This window comes from Thamnophis elegans, chromosome 10 (assembly GCF_009769535.1).
Source record: "Thamnophis elegans isolate rThaEle1 chromosome 10, rThaEle1.pri, whole genome shotgun sequence".
Lineage (NCBI taxonomy): Eukaryota > Metazoa > Chordata > Lepidosauria > Squamata > Colubridae > Thamnophis > Thamnophis elegans.
This window is the reverse complement of record NC_045550.1, coordinates 62,494,435-62,517,550: the sequence shown is the minus strand read 5'-3', so window position 1 is coordinate 62,517,550 and position 23,116 is coordinate 62,494,435. Positions and strand designations below refer to the sequence as shown.

General features: G+C 44.5%; 1 protein-coding gene across 1 annotated transcript in view; it reads left to right on the top strand.

Moving 5' to 3' along the window:
- Nucleotides 1-2,483: 2,483 nt before the first annotated feature.
- The window catches only part of MCCC1 (methylcrotonoyl-CoA carboxylase 1), a 32,310-nt gene continuing 11,677 nt past the window's right edge, over nt 2,484-23,116 (top strand). The window contains exons 1-14 of the mRNA XM_032225362.1: nt 2,484-2,621; nt 4,079-4,125; nt 4,335-4,474; nt 6,311-6,406; nt 7,943-8,064; nt 8,892-9,039; nt 9,868-9,989; nt 11,585-11,696; nt 13,956-14,037; nt 16,698-16,825; nt 18,480-18,663; nt 19,965-20,074; nt 21,273-21,489; nt 22,876-22,962. Of these exons, the coding sequence (XP_032081253.1) occupies nt 2,554-2,621; nt 4,079-4,125; nt 4,335-4,474; nt 6,311-6,406; nt 7,943-8,064; nt 8,892-9,039; nt 9,868-9,989; nt 11,585-11,696; nt 13,956-14,037; nt 16,698-16,825; nt 18,480-18,663; nt 19,965-20,074; nt 21,273-21,489; nt 22,876-22,962 (1,663 nt within the window). The 5' untranslated portion in view covers nt 2,484-2,553. The remainder of the gene's footprint in view (nt 2,622-4,078; nt 4,126-4,334; nt 4,475-6,310; nt 6,407-7,942; nt 8,065-8,891; nt 9,040-9,867; nt 9,990-11,584; nt 11,697-13,955; nt 14,038-16,697; nt 16,826-18,479; nt 18,664-19,964; nt 20,075-21,272; nt 21,490-22,875; nt 22,963-23,116) is intronic.

Below are 23,116 nucleotides of genomic sequence, written 5' to 3'. Positions count from 1 at the left end.
GGGGTGCGAGGGTCTTGTAACCTGACAGCTTTAAGGCTTGCACGCTTCAATGCCAGAGTTTCTGAGCCTACATGACTGGAGGAGGAATTCTGGGAGTTGAAGTCCACAAGTCTTAAAGCTGTCAAGTTTGAACACGCCTGGAGGTTTTTTTTCTAAAGGGTTAGGGGTGCAAGGGTCTTGTAACTTGACAGCTTTAAGACTTGCATGCTTCAAATGCCAGAGTTCCTGAGCCAGCATTTGGGTTGCTAAGCAAGAGCATTGTTAAGTGAGTTTCACCACATTTTACAAGTTGGCCACGCCCACCCAGTCACATGACTGCCAAGCCACTCCCACAAAGCAGGCCACACCTACAGAAGAGGTTTTAAAAAATTTTGAAACCCACCACTGGATGGTTGGTATGGAAATTTAATTTAATTTGTTTTACTGTTTACAATCCTAGACTGTTTCCAACAATTTTTTTTTCCTACACACACCAAAGCTTTGTTCCTTTACTGATCTTATATAAACCACAAAAAATAGGCTATATTGAATTTTCTTCCCATAAAATAATATAGCCCAAATACTCACACAAAATGTGGATACTGAGATGAAAGTGCTAGTGCTTTGCAAATACATGTATTTGCAAAGGAAAAATTTATTTTTCAAAACTTTCTGGAAGACTAATCTGTGGTCCAAGTTTTTCATCCACCACCAGTCAGCTCCAGTCATGGTTAGTTTTTAAAGTCAGACAACTATTGCCACCTACTGAGGCTTGGTGAAGATGGTAGATCAGATACCTTCCTAGAGTAGGCAATGGCCTATAAATCTATCTGCTTAGTTAATAATAAATCTCCAACTCCTCAAAAGATAGAGAAAGAAAATGTTTATAAAATAGCTTTAAATTCACAGCCCAACTTTCTGGCTCCGAATAATTATGAGTTTTCATTCCCAATGCTTTTCTCTGAAGAAAAAAAAACTTGTACTTGTCAACGAGGCCAAAAATAAGAATTCAGAATCCTCACATTAGAGACATCTCTGTGCTCTGAGACCCATTAATAATAATAAAAATTCCATCCAGACCCTGAAATTGGGGGGGGGGTCTGTCCTTGGGAGTAGCATTGCTACCCCCCACCCCATTCAGGGAGGGTGTGCGAATAGGGATATAGGAATATAAGGATATAAGGATAGGATAGGACAGGACAGGACAGAACAAAACAGAACAGAATAGGTGGACCACTGGTGCTCCCTGAGAAACTTTTGGTGATCTGCAGAAAAATTATTTGCATTTTTATATTGCACTAAATACTATTTATCTTTTTTTTAAAGCCTATTAGTGGCCCACAGGGTTTAAAATTATGAATTTAGTGGTCCCTGAGGTCCGAAAGGTTGGTGACCCCTGGACTAGAATAGAACAAAAAAGAACAGAGCTGGAAGGGACCTTGGAGGTCTTCTAGTCCAACCCCTTGCTTAGGAAGGAAACCCTATAGTACCACTTCAGACAGATGGTTATGAAAACCTCTTCTTCAAAACTTCCAGTGTTGGGGCATTCACAACTTGTGGAGGCAAGTTGTTCCACTGGTTAATTGTTCCAACTGTCTGGAAATTTCTCCTTATCTGAATTTTGATTATATGGTCATGTAAGGTCGTAAGTGTGGAAAACAGTCATAAGTCACTTTTTTTCAGTGATGTAGCTTAGAACAGTCCCTAAATGAATGGTTGCAAGTCAAGGACAAAAAGTTGGATAAAAGTTATTTCACAACAGATTTCTTTTCCCACCAGTTGTCTGACAAGCTACTTCCTGGATAGTCAAAACTGAACCTTCACTTGCACACAAACATAATTCTAACACATGCAAATAAAGTGTAACGTGTAGCCAAGTCTGTAGATAGAATAACAGAGTTGGAAGGGACCTTGGAGGTCTTCTAGTCCGACCCCCTGGCCAGGCAGGAAACCCTACACCCCTTCAGACAAATTGTTATCAACATCTTCTTTAAAACTTCCAGTGTTGGGGCATTCACAACTTCTGGAGGCAAGCTGTTCCACTGATTAATTGTTCCAACTGTCTGGAAATTTCTCCTTAGTTGTAGGTTGCTTCTCTCCTTGATTAGTTTCCACCCATTGCTTCTTGTTCTACCTTCAGGTGCTTGACTCCCTCTCCTTTGTGTATGTAAACAGTAACAGAGTTGGGAGGGACCTTGGTGGTCATCTAGCCCAACCCCCTGCTCACGAAGGAGAGTCGCCCCCCAACTCCTTCCCCGACTTGGCCAAAACCCCGCACAAACCAAGAAACCTGGCTAATGAGGCTAAGCTTTAATGGGGACGAAGCCACGAGGGTAAAAAAACACATCGGGCAGGGCGGGGCAGGGTTCTTGGGCGGCAGAGGCAGCTGGAAAAGCCCCGGAAGCGCGCCCGGCCTTTCTCCTGGGCGAAGGTTGGGGAACTTTTCCTCCGCCCGGGCAGCTCCGCCGCTTCCTCCCCACCGAGCCCGGCCTCTTTTCCGGCCTCGCTGATAGGCCCAAACGCCGCCGCTAGCCCGGCCCAAGTCCCCCGCCTCTGTGCAGCTCCGGCGCTGGGATGGCGGCCTCGGCTTTGGCGCTGGGCGGCGTGGGGCGACGCCAGCTCCGGCGGGCGCTGCAGGGCAGGTGAGGGCGCGGGGCGAGGGCGAGGGGCTCCCCGCGGGAAGCTGGGAGAGGAGAGTCCCGCTTTTGCCCGCAAGGCAGGGAGCTCCTGGGCTGTGCCGAGCCGGTCCCTTGCAGAGCCCCCACCGTCTGGCTGTTGGTCCCGAATGAAAGGAGGGGACCTCCGCGGTCCCCCCCTTCCTGGGGTCGGAGGTGTATTTTTGAGGCTTTGTAGATCAACCTGCACGTGTGGACTGGGCCCGACGCGTGTCTAAGCTTTCACAAAAACCCCGCTGGCAACCTGGAGCAACTGGAGAGCTAGTGGTGGTGATGGGTGATTTGTCAGTCATCTCTCCCTGCTCTGTTGGCACAGGTTGGCTTCCGCCCTAATGCAGAATAACAAGAGCTGGAAGGGACCTTGGAGGTCTTCTAGTCCACCCCCTCTGCTCAAGCAGGTGACCCCGTGTTATTTCAGACAAAGGGTTGTCCAATCTCTTATTTAAATGTGTCTTTGTTCTTTGGGAGTCTGTGGAGATTCCCAGTCATCCAGGTCATGGTTGTCCCAAAGATGCTTTTTCAGGAGGCAACTGGATTTTCTTATTTTTTCTTTGAAGACGTTTTGCTTCTCATCCCAGACTTTAACCCAATTGATAATCTATGGCGCCGACTAAAGAAACTTGTTAGCCAGAAGCAACCCAGCAATAAAACCCAGTTAATAGAAAACAACAATTCAATCTTGGTTTCACATTACAATAGCTGCAGAACTAAAAGACTTGGTTCACTCCATGGGAAGACGCTGTAAGGCTGTAATTCATGCTAAAGGTTACCCAACTGAGTATTAACTAACATGGTGATCATTTGTGTATATCTCGTTTCACTTTTCTTCTGTATAACTGCTATTCTAATAGCAAATCCTTCATAAATGTTATTGCATTACATTCGTGATTAAATCATCTTCCCATTGGTATATAATTTTATGGTACTACTCCAAAAAAAGTGGTGGTGTTAGCTAGTTTTAGAAAATACACTTTTCCCAAAAGGCTTCCACAATTTTGGCCACTACTGTACATGTTGGTTGCCGAGAGTGTGGATTATGATCACATGATCATGGGGATGCTATGAGAGCAATAGACTTATATACCGCTTTACAGTGCTTTACAGCCCTCTCTAAGCGATTTTACAGAGTCAGCCTATTTGCCCCCAACAATCTGGGTCCTCATTTTACCCACCTCAGAAGGATGGAAGGCTGAACCAACCTTGAGCCTGGTGAGATTCGAACTGCCAAATTGCAAGCAGCCGACAGGCAGCAGAAGTAGCAAGCAGTACTTCACTCTAACCACTGCGCCACCGGGGCTCATGGTCATAAGCACACTTTTTTCAGTTGTAAGACTGGTCGTAAGTCAGAACTTTTTCCAGTTCTGTTGTTACTATGAATGGTCACTAAATTAATGCTAAATTTTGACGGTCTTTTCCTTTCACAGAAAATGGCTTTGGGCCTGGAGTACCAGAGAATATGCTTCTGTAACAGGTAAATTATTTGGCTTATTTTTTTAATGGATTTTTTTTCTAGGTTTCTAACATTTTATACAATAACTAGAAACTAATTTTGAAGTCAGATTAAAAAAAAAAACATTCTCCTGGCATTCTGACAAGTGGACAGTTTAGTAGTCATAGGATATGGCCATAATTATTGCAGACCTTATTTCTCATGATGTGCTTTTTAATTTGAAAAAACAGCTCAAAGGAACATCGAGAAAGTTCTCGTGGCAAACAGAGGCGAGATTGCTTGCAGGGTGATGCGGACTGCCCGGAAGATGGGGGTGAAGTCGGTGGCAGTTTACAGCGAGGCTGACCGGAATTCAATGCACGTAGCCATGGTAAAATTCATCGGCTGACACTCTTAAGGGCTGCTCTTAAGGCAATCAGGGAGCCAAATAATTTTAAGTGATTACATTCACTTAATCATACTTGGTGATATGGTTTTTGGTTTGGATCAGAGGGTTAAGCTCAGAGGCTAAGATGCTGAGCTTGTCGATCAGAAAGGTTGGCAGTTCAACAGTTCGAATCCCTAGCGCTGCGTAACGGAGTGAGCTACATGCTTGCTTTTTAAAAGTGGCACCTCAAATGTTCATGCATTTATCCTCTCATCTATCGCATGATTCTTTGCTTTTGCAAAGGCTCAAGTCCCAAACATGATTAGGACATCCTCTGCTTCAGAACTTTAAAATAAACGTGTTAAGTAGATGTATTTATTTATGAAATTGGACAGTTCTGATGCTCCAGATTAAATGACTGAATTAGCAATAGCAATAGCAGTTAGACTTATATACTGCTTCATAGGGCTTTCAGCCCTCTCTAAACGGTTTACAGAGTCAGCCCCAGAGTCAGTCCTCATTTCACCCACCTCGGAAGGATGGAATGCTGAGTCAACCTTGAGCCGGTGAGATTAGAACCGCTGAACTGCAGATAACAGTCAGTTGAAGTGGCCTGCAGTACTGCACTCTAACCACTGTGCCACTTCGGCTGTTATGGGAATTCTGGGAGTTGAAGTCCACACATCTGAAAATTGCTGTCTAGGTAATAAGGGCTCAGTGGCTAAGCTTGTCGATCAGAAAGGTTGGTGGTTCAAATCCCTAGTGCCGTGTAACGGAGTGCGCTCCCGTTATTTGTCCTAGCTTCTGCCAACCTAGCAGTTCGAAAGCATGTAAAAATGCAAGTAGAAAAATAGGAACCACCTTTGGTGGGAAGGTAACAGTGCTCCGTGCACCTTCGGCATTTAGTCATGCTGGCCACATGACCACGGAGACGTCTTCGGACAGCGCTGGCTATTAGGCTTTGATGAGCACTGCCCCCTAGAGTTGGGAACAACTAGCACTTATGTCCGAGGGGAACCTTTACCTTTTTAGCTTTAGATCAGAGGTGTCAAACTCAAGAGTGGGGTGAGGATGCTGCTTAGATCTGGACTTCAGGGCCGCCCTGGAAATAACAAAGGACCGGCCCGCGGTGCCTCTGCCAGTGAAAACGGGCTGTGGCCCCGTTTTCAGCCAGGATGGCCTCCTGCAGTCCTGCCAGCAAAAAATGGAGCGAAAATGGCCCATCCTGGCCATGCTACGCCTCCCCCCATCCCCAGTCAAACACAACCCTTAAGGAAATTGAGTTTGACACTCTTGGTTTAGATTGATCACAGTGCAGGTAATCCTCAACTTACAACCATGCATTTAGTGACTGTTCAAAATTACAGCAGCACTGAAAAAAGTGACGTATGACTGTTTTTCAAACATTCTTTGCAGAATTCCCCATGAGCACGTAGTTAAAATTCGGACATTTCTCAACTGGTTCATATTTATGACAGTTTGCAGTGTCCTGGGTCATGCCAGCCACATGGCCATGGAGACGTCTTTGGATAGAGCTGGATCTTCGGCTTTGAAACAGAGATGAGCACCGCCCCCTAGAGTCGGGAACGACTAGCACATATGTGCGAGAGGAGGCTTTCCCTTTTAACTTCACAAATTATAAAGGGGCGGGGCTTTGATAGCCTGGTTGCAACTTTCATTTTGATTTTTCGTTAAGCTATCTTCTGGCTGATCCAGCTCAACCCCTTTGCTGCTTGAGCTTGTTCCTCCAAGAGGTTTTTCAAAGTCTTGCAGAAAAGTTAAAATATGTAATGAAGTATAAATAAAGTATAGTAATAAAATGATGGCGTTTTCTTGTAGGCCGATGAAGCCTATTGCATTGGCCCAGCACCATCTCAGCAGAGCTATCTGTCGATGGAAAAAATAATGCAAGCAGCCCGAAACTCTGCAGCACAGGTACAAATCCTGCTTTGTAACAGCTATGTTTTACTTAAAATTGGGTTAGTGAAACATAATAACATGAATTCTGTGCGTAAGTGACTTAAGCGCTCACATTGCAGGCTATTGGTATTCTGACTGACTTTCTTGGAGCAGTTTCAATGTATTCAGCAATTCTGCTTTTTTAAAATGGTCTCATTTCCTATAAAGTTGTGTAAATATTCTGCTAATATCCCAGTTCTTTCTGTGGTTAGATTATGTGCCTGCTACCTGCAGAGGTTCAGCCCAGTGGTGGGTTTCAAATTTTTTTAGAACCTCTTCTGTAGGTGTGGCCTGCTTTGTGGGAGTGGCCTGCCGCCCATGTGACCAGGTGGGAGTGGCTTGCTGGCCGTGTGACTGAGTGGGAGTGGCATGGCAGTCATGTGACTGGGTGGGCGTGGCCAACTTGTAAAATGTGGTGAAACTCACTTAACAACGCTCTTGCTTAGCAACCAAAATGTTGGCTCAGGAACTCTGGCGTTGAAGTGTGCAAGTCTTAAAGCTGCCAAGTTAACACGACCCTTGCACCCCTAACCCTGTAGAAAAAAAACCCCCAGGGGTGTTCAAACTTGACAGCTTTAAGACTTGTGGACTTCAACTCCCAGAATTCCTCCTCCAGGCATGTTGGCTCAGGAACTCTGGCATTGAAGTGTGCAAGTCTTAAAGCTGTCAAGTTACATGACCCTTCCACCCCTAACCCTTTAGAAAAAAACAAAAAACCAGGGGTGTTCAAACTTGACAGCTTTAAGACTTGGGGACTTCAACTCCCAGAATTCCTCCTCCAGGCATGTTGGCTCAGGAACTCTGGCATTGAAGTGTGCAAGTCTTAAAGCTGTCAAGTTACAAGACCCACCCCTAACCCTTTAGAAAAAAAAACCCAGGGGTGTTCAAACTTGACAGCTTTAAGACTTTAACGTTTAGATAGGACTCTTCGAGGTGGGCAGGGTGATTGGTGAGCCAGCCAATCAGTGAGCGGCGGGTGGGGCAAGCGTGGTGCGAACGGGCAGAGGGAGGGAGCTGGAACCGGTTCTAAACAGCATGATAGATTTGTGGAACCTCTTCTATAGAAGAGGTTAGAACTGGCAGGAACCCACCCCTGGTTCAGCCATCCTAACAATATGTCTAGGCTACTCTTTCATAGGTCTTTTAAGTGCACAGAGGGCTGATGTCTGCGATGGCTTTGCAGATCACTCTCATAGCAATTGATCAGATTTTTTTGCTGGTCACATACAGTGGTAATTGTTAGGCAGGCGAAGTGGACACCCACTAACCGTTGCATCCTCCTTTTGGTCAGCTGAAGGAATGACAGATTGCCGGTAGTATTCGGAGCTCAGTGGCAATAGAAAAGATTGTAGGCAGCTTCAATTTGCTTTTGAGAGTGTTTGGGGAACAGAAAAGAGCCGTGTGGACATTCCTGCATTTTGGAGGTCAGATTCAGCTTCTGGGGCAGCTCAGCAGAAACATCACAAAGCCATAAAGCCTCTCACAATCTGCCTTTGATATTTCCTACTTTAGGCTATCCATCCAGGCTACGGTTTCCTATCTGAAAACACAGAGTTTGCTGAACTCTGTAACCAAGAAGGGATCATTTTCATCGGTCCTCCTTCGTCTGCTATCAGAGATATGGGCATTAAGAGGTATTCTGTGTTATTTCATGGCTAAGCTTATTATGGAAAGAGAATTTTGTTAGAACTACAAGGTTGTTTCTTGTTTCTGAATTGGGCCGCCCTCTTTGATATACGCAGCGAATTAACCCTGTGATCCTTTAATATTCTGAGAATTACGGTTGTCAAAAGTCTCAGTGTAGAGTGCCCGAATGCAGTACAACTTTTGGTTCAATTTCACGTGGGCCTTTATTTAACTTATGGGTGGTGTGGTGGCTCAGCATTTAAGAGGCTGTTTTTGTTGGCTAGAAAGCCAGCCAGCAACCGAGACCCGAGCACCACACGACGGGGTGAACTCCCATCCTCGCTCCAGCTCCTGCCAACTTAGCAGTACGAAAGTATCCCAATGCAAGTAGATGAATAGGTACCACTTCATGTAATAGCACTTTGTAATATACTGTCACATGACTGTGGAAATGTCTTTGGGCAGCATTGGCTCAGTGGCCTTGAAAAGGAGACTAACCACCACCACTTATAGTCTGCAATGGCTAATGGAGTAAAATCCGGAGGGGACACTTAATTAATTAATATCTCATTTAATTGAGGTGGGAGGAGCCCAGACATGTGAATCATAGAAGGGAAGGGATGGAATCTAGATGAAGTAGTGGTTGATTTACATGCCATCAAATCAGGATTGACCCTTGGTGGAGACATAGATTTTCTCCTTAATCAAAATGGAATGTTCTAAATACTGTAAGGAAGTTGCATCAGTTGAAAGAGAGATGGGTTGTGGGAGGGGAAAAAAGCTGTTTTGCAGAGTCCATTGTTGACACTGAACATGAAGTTGTGTTCCCTTGAAGTACTTCTAAGGCCATCATGTCTGCGGCGGGAGTTCCCGTGGTGGAAGGTTACCACGGGGAAGAGCAATCCGACAGCTTTTTGGAAGAGCAAGCCAGAAGGATCGGCTACCCAGTTATGATCAAAGCAGTCCGTGGAGGTGGAGGCAAGGTAGCATCTGTTCGATGAGATTTCATCTATCAGTCTTCCATTGGTTGCATCATAAAGTTCTACTTAAGCTATAATTCCTTTCACCTGTGTTGGTGCAGGAACTGTGCACTCACAGTGCATTCATATCTTAGCTAGATTCCCTCCTTGCGGTAAACCAGGAGTCTCCCAACTTGGCAACTTGTGGACTTCCAACTCCCAGAACTCCTCAGCCAGTATTTGAGTTGTAGTCCATAAGCCTTAAAATTGCCAAGTTGGGAGAATCCTGCAGTAAACCATAGTTAAATACATTTATTAAATAAGCAGGACTTGAATAAGCAGTCATAACATATTTGGTTAACGTGATGCTAATCCAAAACACTTGGCATTTGTGAACTGAGTGTAGTCCATTGTGAATGAGCACACCCATGCGCAACAATGGAGTATCAATAAGCTTTGGGGAATGAAGTTGTAGACACTAAAGTTGCATTGCAGTGTGTCACTTGTTTTTTGTTTTTATTTATGTTGCTTTCTATCTTTAATAAAGTCAAAGATGAACTGATGTTGTAGTCTCCTCTCAAGTGCTCTCCGATAAATGCTACATAACCCTTAAAAGAATCTTTTTAAAACTACAGATCAATCTTGTTTACGGCTACCAGGAATATATATATATAATCTATGCATGTATTCTCTGTGATATATATGGAAATCAGAAATTTAAGCTAGTGATTGTGCAAAAGAGGTGCCTCTGTTGCCATTAATATAACAGAAAATATTTCTTGCTGTTTTTTCCCCCAAACTAATTTATTTCCTTGTTTTGCTAATGTTAGTTTCATCCCTTATTTGCCCTAGGGAATGAGAATAGCACTCACTGAAAAAGAATTTCAGGAACAATTGGAATCAGCTCGAAGAGAGGCAAAGAAGTCCTTTAACGACGATGCCATGTTGATAGAGAAGTTTGTTGACAATCCAAGGTAAACACAACAATCTGTTTGGCAGCTCTTTAGCACTCCCTTTTAGTAGCTCCACTAGGTGGCAGGAAGCACATTGTAGAGGAGCACAAGATGACCTTGAAGAAAATATGCACCAACTGTTTATAGAACATAAGCTATGTCAGCCATACAAAGAAGACCAGGCAGGAAACAGGAAAAGAGAATAATGGCGTTGGAAGGGACCTTGGAGGTCTTCTAGTCCAACCCCCTGCTCAAGCGAGCCGAGGTGGCGCAGTGGTTAAATGCAGCACTGCAGGCTACTTCAGCTGACTGCAGTTCTGCAGTTTGGCTGTTCAAATCTCACCGGCTCAGGGTTGACTCAGCCTTCCATCCTTCCGAGGTGGGTAAAATGAGGACCCGGGTTGTTGTTGGGGGCAATATGCTGACTCTGTAAACCGCTTAGAGAGGGCTGAAAGCCCGATGAAGCGGTATATAAGTCTAACTGCTATTGCTATAAGGAAGAAACCCAATAACATTTCAGACAAAAAGCTGTCCAATCGTTTCTTTAAAAACTCCAGTGTTGGAGTACCCACAACTTCTGGAGACAAGTCATTTCACTGATTAATTGTTTTAACTGTCAGGAAATTTCTCCTTAGTTCTAAGCTGGTTCTGTCCTTGATGAGTTTCTGTCCATTGCTTCTTCTTTCTGTCCTTTGGAGAATAGCTTGACTCCCTCTTCTTTGTGGCAGCCCCTGAGATATTGGAAGACTGCTATCATGTCTCCCCTAGTCCTTCTTTTCATTAAACTAGACATAGCCAGTTCCTGCAACCGTTCTTCATATGTTTTATCCTCTGGTCCCCTAATCATCTTTGTTGCTTTTCTCTGCATGACTAGATGAGCCAATTCTACTTTATTGAAGGTTACATTAATAGAATCTTGCAGGTTTGAAAGTATCTCTTTCTCTGGGAACAATTTACAACTTGCAAACTAAGAATGGTTTCTTCTGAGATCTTGCCCTCCCTACATTCTTCCTGTGGGCTTAGCTGCCTTTTATCTCATTGTTCTCTTGATGATATCTCATCGCCCTGTCTGCAAAAGTCATTCCCACAAAGCATTGCAGCTTACCCCAAGAAAACAGGAAAGCATGAGACGGAAACATGGGATTTCTCCCTTGGTTTTCTTTCATATAAAAGGGAAGAAAAAAGAAATGTCTTTGGACTTTCAGGATTCCAATTTTTACAGCAATAGTCATAAAGTAGAATTCTAGTTTCTTGTGCCTTTTTTTCTGACCTGGCCTTCCTTGAAGGGCTGGCATAGAAATCTCTGAGGTGAGCCATAAAATTCATGACAACAGTTGGGAAAAAAAGAGAAAGTTGTCCCACATCCTTTCATCCAAAAAGCAAACTGGAAAATCCTGCCACTTTTGAGGTATGGACTCCTCCATGATATGTTTAATGCTTAATTAAATAAAGATAGGAGAAATGAATAAGCCTTATTTCTAGATCTAAAAAAGTAAAGTATCCCCAAAGTATCTTAATGGATTTTATTAATATGTGAATTCTAAAATTTGGGATTAAAAATAAGCATCGATGGACAATATTATGGCCCCACTTACAAACTTTAAAATATGAAACAGGCACGTAGAAGTTCAAGTATTTGGAGACCAACATGGCAATGCAGTTTACCTGTTTGAAAGAGATTGCAGTGTACAGAGAAGACATCAAAAAATTATTGAGGAAGCTCCAGGGGTAAGTAGGCAGCTTTTGAAAGATACTTCAAATAACTATGATTATTGTGCTTGCTATGTTGTTATAATTTTTGTTTTTATGCTTGTCATTAAGGCAGTCTCAAGTCTACTATTTCTGCAGAAAATAATATCTTTTTCAAGGTCCTGAAATTCTCAAAGCATATTACTCTGCAATTCTCTATGAACCATATTGAACAGAGTGCAGTTTCCTTACAAATGTGTGATGTAGCCATTCCTTCTTTCTTCTGAGCATGGAAGGAATTACTTTTTCTAGAAAGTTTTTAGTGGCTTTGTTTTCAACCAGTGGAACAGTTTGCCTTGAGAAGTTATGGGAGCTTCATCACTAGAAGCTTTCAAGAAGAGATGTCCAATTGTCCATCTGTTAGAAATGATGTAGGGTCTTCTGCTTGGGGGTGTGTGTGTTGGACTAGATACAATACAATACAATACAATAATACAATACAATACAATACAATAGCAGAGTTGGAAGGGACCTTGGAGGTCTTCTAGTCCAACCCCTGCCTACGCAGGAAACCCTTTACCATTTCAGACAAATGGCTATCCAACATCTTCTTAAAGACTTCCAGTGTTGGGGCATTCACAACTTCTGGAGGCAACTTCTGTTCCACTGATTAATTGTTCTCACTGTCAGGAAATGTCTCCTCAGTTCTAAGTTGCTTCTCTCCTTGATTAGTTTCCATCCATTGCTTCTTATTCTACCCTCAGGTGCCTTGGAAAATAGTTTGACTCCCTCTTCTTTGTGGCAACCCCTGAGATATTGGAAGGCTGCTATCATGTCTCCCCTAGTCCTTCTTTTCATTAAATCAGACATACCCAGTTCCTGCAACCGTTCTTCATATGTTTTAGCCTCCAGTCCCCTAATCATCTCTGTTGCTCTTCTCTGCACTCTTTCCAGAGTCTCCACATCTTTTCTACATCGTGGTGACCAAAACTGAATGCAGGATTCCAAGTGTAGCCTTACCAAAGCATTATAAAGTGATATTAACAACTTGACCCACAAGGTCCCTTCCAACTCTGTTAATCTGAAAATCTGAATTCTTTCTCATGTTCTTAACATGCATTTAAATGCTTGTGGTGTCTTAGCAGCTTGGATAAGGACTGTGATGCTCGTTATTTTCAACCCATTTGTATTTTGGATGTTTTGTACGGCCTATGTTAAGTTTTCTGCCAATACGGTGGCCAGTGTGACATATGGCCATTTTTCAGTTACAACGTTTGCAGCATCCCCAATGATCAAAGTTTAGATGCTTGGCAACAGACTGATATTTATGACGGCTGCAGTGTCCTGGAGTCATAGGATCCCCTTTGCGCGACCTTCTGACAAGCAAAATCAACGGAGAAGCCAGATTCACTTAGCAGCCGTGTCCCTATCTTAACAACCGCAGTGATTCACTTAACAGCTGTGGCAAGAAAGGTCGTGGCAAATGGGGGCAAAACTCACTTAACAAACGCTTCACAGAAGAAAAAAAAGGCTCCTCTTCTTTTCCCCTCAAATCATAAAATACTGCTAACAGGTCACCCCTAATTCTTCTTTTCTTTAGACTAGCCAGACCCAAATCCAGCAACTGTTCTTCGTGTGTTTTAGTCCCCAGGCCTTTGATCGTCTTAGTTGCTCTTCTCTGAATTTTTTCCAAAGTCTCAACATCTTTGTTGTAGTATGGTGACCAGAATTGGTCGCAGTGTACCAGGTATGATCTATAACAGTGTTTCTCAACCTTGGCAACTTTAAGTCCTGTGGACTTCAACTCCCAGAATCCCCCAGCCAGCTGTGCTGGCTGGGGGATTCTGGGAGTTGAAGTCCACAGGACTTAAAGTTGTCAAGGTTGAGAAACACTGATCTATAAAGTGGAACTAATACTTCACGTGATCTTGATTCTATGCCTCTGTTTATACAACCCAGCAGTGTATTACCTTTTTTGCTTTGAGTTTTTGGCAAAATTGCGCCGCCCACAGTGAATCTTTGGTGTGCGTAATGCCCACGCGCATTTCCTTAACGACTGTGGCATTCACGTAACAACCACTGCAAAAAAAAAAAAGGTAAAATTGACTTCTTTTACGACCATCACAACTTAACGGCCCTGATCAGCGGGCTCCACGATGGTCATAAGTCGAGGACCACCTGTAAGGAAAAAAACCTTCGACACCAATTGTCCAAATATGAATGTGCAGTCAGCAAGAATGCAGGTGTGTCTTGGTGCATCGTGTGAGCCTAACCTAATATTATTGCTATCCTTCTTAGCCAGGAATTAAGCCTGAAGTGAGAAGAAAGCTTGGAGAGGCCGCTGTTAGGGCAGCAAAAGCCGTGAACTACGTTGGGGCAGGTATTGCAAGCTCTACTTCCTTTTAATGCTGAAGACAGGTTCTGTTGTGGTTCGCCAGCGGTCTGCGAACTGGCAGCAGAGTCGGACAGTGAGGAGGTTGGGGAGGAACAGGGGCCAGTCCTGGAGTCTGGGGAAGGCTCGGACGAGGGCTCTGCATCGGAGGCAGAGAGGGGGCCAGGGCCACCTGGTAGTTATGTGCTGCTTCCAGAGTCTGACATCAGCGAGGCAGAAGAACAGTGTGAGCCTGTTCCGCAGAGCTGCCAGAAGGCAAGAACAATTAAGAAAAAAAGGGTGACTTGGGAGTAAGGCTTGGAGATGATTGGCCCCTCCCACAAGACATAAAAGAGGAGCAAATGGAGGTGAGCCTTTGCAGGAAGCAATTAGTTCATCTAGTCGGTTCAAGCTCTGAGAAGCTCTGTTTGACTCTGTGCTGTTTGGCCTTGCAAAACTAATTGGCAATTAGGTCTCTGGCAGCGTTTCAAGGGAGATAAAGGTGGGTGCTTATCAACATTCCCCTGAAAGACTGTGGCAACTCGAGCAGACGTCTGTCGGACTCTTCGCAGACTGTTTTTGAATCATTACGGGCCGGGAATGACCATAATTCACAGCCGTCTAAATAAAAGAGGGTTTTGGGGACTAAGATTGTGATTTATGCTTTCTCAGGAAGCCTAGGTCATAGGGAAAAGTATTTATGCTTTTATCCAGCTCAACTTATGCTTGGAAAGAAATTATGTAAAAGATCTTAGGACTCTTTCTGGCCCATCCGCAGGTTAACTCCCCTGACAACTGAACAGGATTGGATCAAATTTAGAATATGGGGGTGGGGAGCAATCTCAAATTGAAAAGTGAGCCAGTTCTGGCTGGGGACTGCAAAGAAAAACTTTTTAGGAGAAATTTCCCAGTGTGTTTCCAGCAGGAGAAGCAGGTGATTGACAGCTCAGAAGGTGGAGGTATTCTAAGTCTCCCACTTACTCCACCCCCCACTCCCTGGTCATGTGACTGAGTCAGTGGTGGGATACAAATAATTTAACAACCAGTTCTCTGCCATATTGAACAGCTGGGCAGGCATGGCTATGTGGTAATGTGACCTTGTGGGTGTGGCCAACTCATGTCACTCACATCAATGGGTGCTTCGCCTTAGCTGTGACAATGTAATAAGGGTTACCGGAGAGGCAGTTTCTGTAAGCAGGGCAATCAAGATGAGGCTAGAAACAACACCAGAATGTTTCCTTCCTCCTTCCTTACAGGATTAGCCCTGTAAAGTGGGAAAAAACGAAAGAGATTTCTTCCAACAACCAATTCTTCGAACTGCTCGGAAAGTTAACAACCGGTTCTCTCGAATAGGTGTGAACCGGCTGAATCCCACCACTGCTCTGAGTGGATAGGAGTTGGAAAGAAATCTAAAAGCTTGGTGGTTTTAAGACATGTGGACTTCAACTCCCTGAATTTCCCAGCCAACCGTGCTAGCTGGGGAATTCTGGGAATGGAAGTCCACATGTCTTAAAAGTTGCCACGATTGTGAAAAAAAATTAGCCTCTCACACATAGAGCAGCTTCCCCGAAAAGAATTAAAGGTATCTGCCAGGTATAATAAGAAAAAAAAATCAAAATGGCAGCCACAACAGACTAATCAAAGCATGTAAATAAATGCACATAAAACCCGGCAGAGTATCAACTCCACTGTCATGGCTGCCATCTTGATTTTTTAAAACACCAGTCATCGAAATCAGTGGTCTGCTTATAAGATAAGATACTTGGCTGTTGTAACTGCAGTTTAACTCAGCTTAGAGCAGTGTTTCTCAACCTTGGCAACTTGAAGATGTCTGGACTTCAACTCCCAGAATTCCCCAGCCAGCATTCGCTGGCTGGGGTATTCTGGGAGTTGAAGTCCAGACATCTTCAAGTTGCCAAGGTTGAGAAACACTGGCTTAGAGGATACCCCATGTTGTCTGGGGAATTCTGGGAGTTGAAGTCCACACATCCCTAAAGCTACCAAGGTTGAGAAACACTGCAATAGGTATTTCCTGCCTCATTTGCATTTTGGAGAATTCAGATCAAAATCTGTTGCAATACACCACAAACAATGGAACCTAATGGCTTTTACAGTTTCTTTTGAAGGAGCTACATGTTAAATGCCCGAGCAATTTTATTTCTCAGTTACACATACGTATATAAATAATCTTTAACTATTAGTTTGATATATAATGCCTGCTTTATCCCAAAGGCGCTTTTTCAAAAGTCTTTATCCTTGAAGAAGTTTCGCTTCTCATCCAAGAAGCTTCTTCGGTTCTGAATGGTGGAGGGTGGAAGGATTTATATTCCATCTGGACCTTAGCCCTCTTTTTGGAGAATTGTTGAGGCCACTCCGGGAGTTTATCTCAGAGGAAGTGGTAATGACCAGATGACTGCTCTACCATTCAATCAGAACTGAAGAAGCTTCTTAGATGAGAAGTGAAACATCTTCAAGGAAAAAGCAGAAAGTTCAGTTGCCTTTTTGGGAAAGCACCTTTGGGACAATCATGGCCTGGATGACTGAGAATCCCCATAGATGATGCTTACTTTAGTCAGTGAATCTCAGGGACCATGAAGCTATATTGGGATTGTATTCATTTGCAGTTTTAATACAGTCTTTGTATACTATGCCTTTGTTAAATATTTTAGGAACTGTGGAGTTTATCATGGACAGCGCACATAATTTCTATTTCATGGAAATGAATACTAGGCTGCAGGTGGAGCATCCAGTTACTGAGATGATCACGGGGACTGACTTGGTGGAATGGCAACTGAAGGTAAGAAGTAACAAAGAATAGGAATTCTGTTGGATTTTCAAGAAGCAAGATGGTTCCTTCACTTGCGGCCATTCATTATATTCTTTCTGTCCCAATATGTTCCAAGAAGGAGATAGGAAGGGCATTGGTTTTTTTTTTGACTTGGACAGAAAGAGGGAACCCTGCATATCCATCCTCCCCCATTTATTTACACCCAAGCACACTTTGGGGGAGGCCTGGGGTGGGGGAGGTGAAGATCAAGGATGGAAAGATTAGCTGGTCTGCAATATCATGACACATCCAGCCCACGGGCCCCCAGTTTGACACCCCTGCCCTAGACAAAGCAGTTCTCACTGCCCTGTTGGTACAGTGGTTAAAATGCTGTACTGCAGGCTAACTCTGCCCGCAGTCTGGAGTTCGATTCTCACTGGTTCATGGTTGATTCAGCCTTCCATCCTTCTGAGGTTGGTAAAATGAGGATCGAGATTGTTGGGGGCAAATATGCTGACTCTGTAAACTGCTTAGAGAGGGCTGTAAAGCACTGTGAAGCAGTATATAACTCTTAAGTGCTATTGCTGTTTAGCTGTGGGGTGTTTATAGCAATAGCAATAGCAGTTAGACTTATATACCGCTTCATAGGGCTTTTAGCCCTCTCTAAGCGGTTTACAGAGTCAGCATATTGCCCCCACAATCCGGGTCCTCATTTTACCCACCTCGGAAGGATGGAAGGCTGAGTCAACCCTGAGCCGGTGAGATTTGAACCGCTGAACTGCAGATAGCAGTCAGCTGAAGTGGCCTGCAGTACTGCACTCTACCCACTGCGCCACCTCAGCTCTACATACAGAGTTGTCTTTGACTTTTTGGAACTCTATGTCAGAGTTTGTTGCATAAATTCAAATAGAGAAAGCACACAGAGAAAACTGATGCAGCAGGATTCATTAACTTTTTTATATGCGTAAGAATAGATGAATAAATGTACAATACCAACAGGTGGTTCTTCCAAGTAAACACAAGGCAAGAGGGTTACAGGCAAACACAAGCAGTTAGCTTCATTTCAGCAGACAAGCCCAGACAGACTGCTTGTTTACTTCTCAGAGCAGCAGACTGCTTTCTTCTTAAGTCTCTGTTTCAATTCTCTGCACAGACTCTGATCTGTTTAAGCTCCCATTGGCTGACTTATTTGCTATGCCTATTGGCTGACCTTGTCCCCACGTCTTTCCCAGTCATGAATATTTTAACACACTAAGCATCAAGCAAGACATTTGTGGCTTGACTGTCTTTCATTATATGATCCCTTCAATTCTGAGTTCTGTTAGAAATGCTGTCTTTAAACAATGGGCAGGGTTAGAGGAAGCAATTTAGTGCAGGTTGCTACTATCAATTAGCCTTTTTTTTCATTTCCTTGGCCTGTGAACAAATACATTTTCTTGAAGTTATTTTACATTCAGATTCACTAATAGTTTACTCTAAATTTTATCTTAAAGGTACTTTTCCCCCCCAAGACGCAACTGGACTTTCTGGTTTTTCTTTAATTGTGTTCTCATCCAAGAAGCTTCTTCAGCTCTACAGCTTCTTGCATGAGAGGCAAAACATTTTCAACAGAAAAAACAAGAAAGTCCAGTTGCCTCTTGGGAAAAAAAAAACCTTTTTTTTCAAAGAGGGCTGTTCTTTACAGGTGGCTGCGGGAGAGAAGATTCCTCTGACTCAGGAAGAAATTGTCCTCAAGGGACACGCATTTGAAGCTAGGATCTACGCCGAAGATCCCAACAATAACTTCATGCCAGGAGCTGGACCTTTATTGCATCTGTCCACGCCTCCTGCTGACAGCTGCACCAGGATAGAAACCGGGGTAAGACAAGGTAAAATGAAACCCTCTCACTAGGATGGGCAGAATTGTCTTCTGGTTTTGAAAGTCCTGCTGATAGTTGCCTTTTTTTTTGGAACATGTGACGCGTGACCAATGTTGTTGGTTTCCTGCTACTAAATCAAGTCTACAATAGGGTGTCAAACCCAAGGCCCACGGGCCGGATTTGGCCTGCGAGAGGCTTGGATCTGGCCCACAGATCTAGAAACAACAAAGGACTGGCCTGTGGTGCCTCAGCCAGTGGAAATGGAACTTGTGAAGGCCGCACGTGGCCCTCCTACGCCCCGTTTCTGGCCGTGATGGCCTCTTACAGCCCTCTGCAAGCGAAAATGGAGCCCCACCTCGAGATCTCCCCCCCCCCCCCCACCCCGAGATCCCTTTTTGCTGGCAGAGGACTGCAAGAGGTCATCATGGCTGAAAATGGAGCCCAGGGGTGCCGCACGTGGCCCTCTTGAGCTTCGTTTTTGTTGGCAGAGGGCTGCAGGAGGCCGTCACAGCCGCAAATGGGCCTGGGAGCCTGTTTTCAATGGCAGAGCATTCGGGCCGCCACCTGAGTTATGTCAAGCTGGCCACCCCCACCTTGGCCATGCACTCCCGCCCCGCCCCCGCTTGGTCAAACACAAACCCTGATGCGGCCCTCAAAAGAAATTGAGTTTGACACCCTGGTCTATGACAACTTGCCACGGCCAACTTTCTGCAGCTAAGTCGGCGCAGTGAACATGTTACGGGACAATTCGCCACAGTCAGCTGGCCACGGGACAAGAACTACAGCAATATCAAGAAATAGTGGGACAGAATCATTAAAGAAAGGATGCCAAAGGAGGGCCAAAACGGAATGCGAATGACAACAATTAAAATTGTTTTTAAAATTATTTTAAATAATTAAATCGTTGGATTTTCCCGCAGTAAGTTGGCATTGCATTTTGGGTCCTCGTGTGGCACGCCTGCATCTCGTTTTGACTTCCAGGTTGGTGCAGGAGGATTCCCAGGTCCAAAACGGGGCATAGCCTCTCCCCCCCCCCCCCAACATACACACACCCTGTTTTGGGCCTGGAAAGCCGCCTGGTACCAACCTGAAAAACAAAAATGGGCAGGGGGGCTACACATGGGGGGGGGGGTGTCGCACGTGCATGGGGAGGAGCGTGAAGGTGGTTAAGTTAGCCATCATTGTCTTAAACTGTGACAACATGGACAATCCAGCGGCTCCTTCTGAGGGAGATGGGCAGTTTATAAATGGGAAATATAAATCTTCATATTTGTTCTGGCAAATCATGTTTCCATATATTTCTATTTTAGGAGATGAGGTTTCTATATACTATGATCCAATGATTGCTAAATTAGTTGTTTGGGCAGAAGATCGCCCAGCTGCTTTAAGGAAATTAAGATACTGCCTTCAACAATATAATGTAAGTGTAAAACTCTCTTAAGTGTTTCAAATGGCATACCTGATAAATCATTTCCCAGATTTCCCCTGTCGGACACTCTCAGGCCCTTAGAGGTTATGACTCCCAGAATCATCAGCCAAGAAGGCCCAGTGTTATGTTGAAAAACAGGGGAAGACTGTTGTAGATAGTCTTCAGGCAACAGCAGATCACACCAGCCATTTAATGGGCTCCATCCCGCTCTGGGTTCCCCAGGCCCGCTGGCAGAACCAGGTCTTCAGTGCCTTCCGGAAGAGAATTAGAGTGAGGGCCATTCTAATCTCTGGGGGAATGATGTTCCAGAGAAAGGGAACCACCACGGAGAAGGCCCTTCTTCTGGGTCCCACCAGGTGTATCTCCCTCGGAGGTGGGGCCAGTGGTGGGTTGCAGGTGGTATGCCCCAGTACGGGCGTACAGGTGCCTGCCGAGAGCACCGGGTACCATTCCAGTACGGTGCTCTAGAGGGCCCGCCTGCTCTCCTTACCTGTATCTGAGCTCTTCGGCGCTTCTGTACACTCGCATACGGCGCCTGTGCAACGTTCCACCGAGCAGCTGGAGCGTTGCAGAGGCGTCGCAGGAGGTAAGGACGCATGTGCGCGCTATGTGCGTGTGCCTGTGTGCTGCGTGCATTCATGTGGTGGATGCCGGGCGCCGTTGCACCGTACCGGTTGCAACGGGATCCAGAACCACCACTGGATGGGACCCACAACATTCCCTGCCTCTGATGGATTGGGTAGATGTGACCGGCAAGAGACAGTCCCTCAGATAACCTGGAGGTGAAGGATGAAGGGCTTTAAAGGTGATAACCAGCCCTTTGAATTGCACCCGGAAGCAAATCAGCAGCCAATGCAGCTCCTGCAGGAGAGGTCATACATGTGCACACCGGGGTCTGCATAAAACCATGCAAGCCGCTGCATTTTGCACCAACTGGAGCTCCCGGAGGCTCTTCAAGTGCAGCCCCATGTGGAGCACGTTGCAATAGTCAAGACAAGAAGTGATTAGGGCATGTGTGACTGTGAGTAGGCCATGAGGCTTTGCCAATATAGCGGCATGCAAGTTGAATTGATGAATTTATCTTTTGGTCTTGCATAAATTGCTGCAGATCTATTGATTTATTAGTAGGACCAAAAAGCACCCGTTGTTGATAGGCCTTTTTCTGGTGCATGTCTTCCTCCCTTGACAGATCGTCGGACTGAGCACCAATGTGGATTTCTTACTGAATCTCTCAGCCCATCCAGAGTTTGAGGCTGGGAACGTTCACACAAATTTTATCCCTCAACACCACAGTGAGCTCTTTCCACCCAAGCGGTCAATTTCGAAAGTGACTTTGTGCCAGGCAGCTCTTGGCCTCATTCTGAAAGAGAAACTGGTGACTGATACCTTTAGACTCCAGACAGAAGGTAAGAAAGCTGCAGCTTTTTCCTGTTTTATTAGTGAAAAAGGTGCTTTTACATATTACTTACCATATCAATGTCTCTCAATCGTGGCAACTTTAAGATGTGTGGACTTCAACTCCTGCTGGCTGGGGAATTCTGGGAGTTGAAGTCCACGTACCTTAAAGCATCCACGGTTGAAAAACACTCAAGTACTTTAAAAACTGTGGCCGTTTTTGTGCATCCTGTTTAAGTACTTTTCATTTGATTATCTTGGCGTGGCGGCAACATGCAATCGAACACACATAACCTTATAAGCATACCATCAAGCTGCATGATTTGATCGTACGCTGTGGGATTCAGAGTCTGTTTTGCAAGCATTTGAGACTGAGTCATTAACAGGTGTTCTGATCCAGTGTGGATTCTCATAGATGGAGACTTTGAGCAATTTGCATAAAAGATTGTTCCCAGTTTCGTTGCATGGAAAATTCCAGTTTGAACAGTTGCCCACAAATATAAATTTGTACTGAGAAGTTCAAATGTGTATATAGTGCTTATGTGTGCACAGTGATGGGATTCAAATAATTCAACAACCGGTTCTCTGCCCTAATGACCAGCTGGGTAGGTGTGGCTTAGTGGTCATGTGACTGGGTGGGCGTGGCCAACTCAACGTCACTCAGGTCGATGGGCGCTTCGCCTTAGCTGTTACAACGTAGTAAGCATTAACCGGAGAGGCAGTTCATTAACAGGTGTTCTGATCCAGTGTGGATTCTCATAGATGGAGACTTTGAGCAATTTGCATAAAAGATTGTTCCCAGTTTCGTTGCATGGAAAATTCCAGTTTGAACAGTTGCCCACAAATATAAATTTGTACTGAGAAGTTCAAATGTGTATATAGTGCTTATGTGTGCACAGTGATGGGATTCAAATAATTCAACAACCGGTTCTCTGCCCTAATGACCAGCTGGGTAGGTGTGGCTTAGTGGTCATGTGACTGGGTGGGCGTGGCCAACTCAACGTCACTCAGGTCGATGGGCGCTTCGCCTTAGCTGTTACAACGTAGTAAGCATTAACCGGAGAGGCAGTTTCTGTAAGCAGGGCAATATCGATGAGGCTAGAAACAACACCAGAATGTTTCCTTCCTTCCTGCCTTCCTTACAGGATTAGCCCTGTAAAGTGGGAAAAAAACAAAATGAGATTTCTTCCAACAACCGGTTCTCCGAAGTGCTTAGAAAGTTAACAATCGGTTCTCTCCAGTAGGTGTAAAGTGGCTGAATCCCACCACTGTTCATGCAGCATTATGCAAAGTAATGTATCCAACTGCAAGCAGGTTTCAATATTGCTAGCATTGTCCAATTCAGCGGAAATGTGTATTAAGTATGTCTATTTTTCTGTACATATTTAATATTCCAGATAAGTTCTCTCCATTTGCATCCAGCAGCGGCAGAAGAATAAATATCCCCTATGTTAGAAACATGATTCTCCTGGATAATGAAAAAAGTAAGTGAATGAACAATAAATAAATAACTGAAAATGACTTATGAAATGATAATGAACGTATCTGAACTCCATTACAGTGCAGCTGAAAAAGGCAAAAAGGGATAGGGCAATTGGGCTGAATATTTTGTAAACTGGCTGGGAAATTCTGGGAATT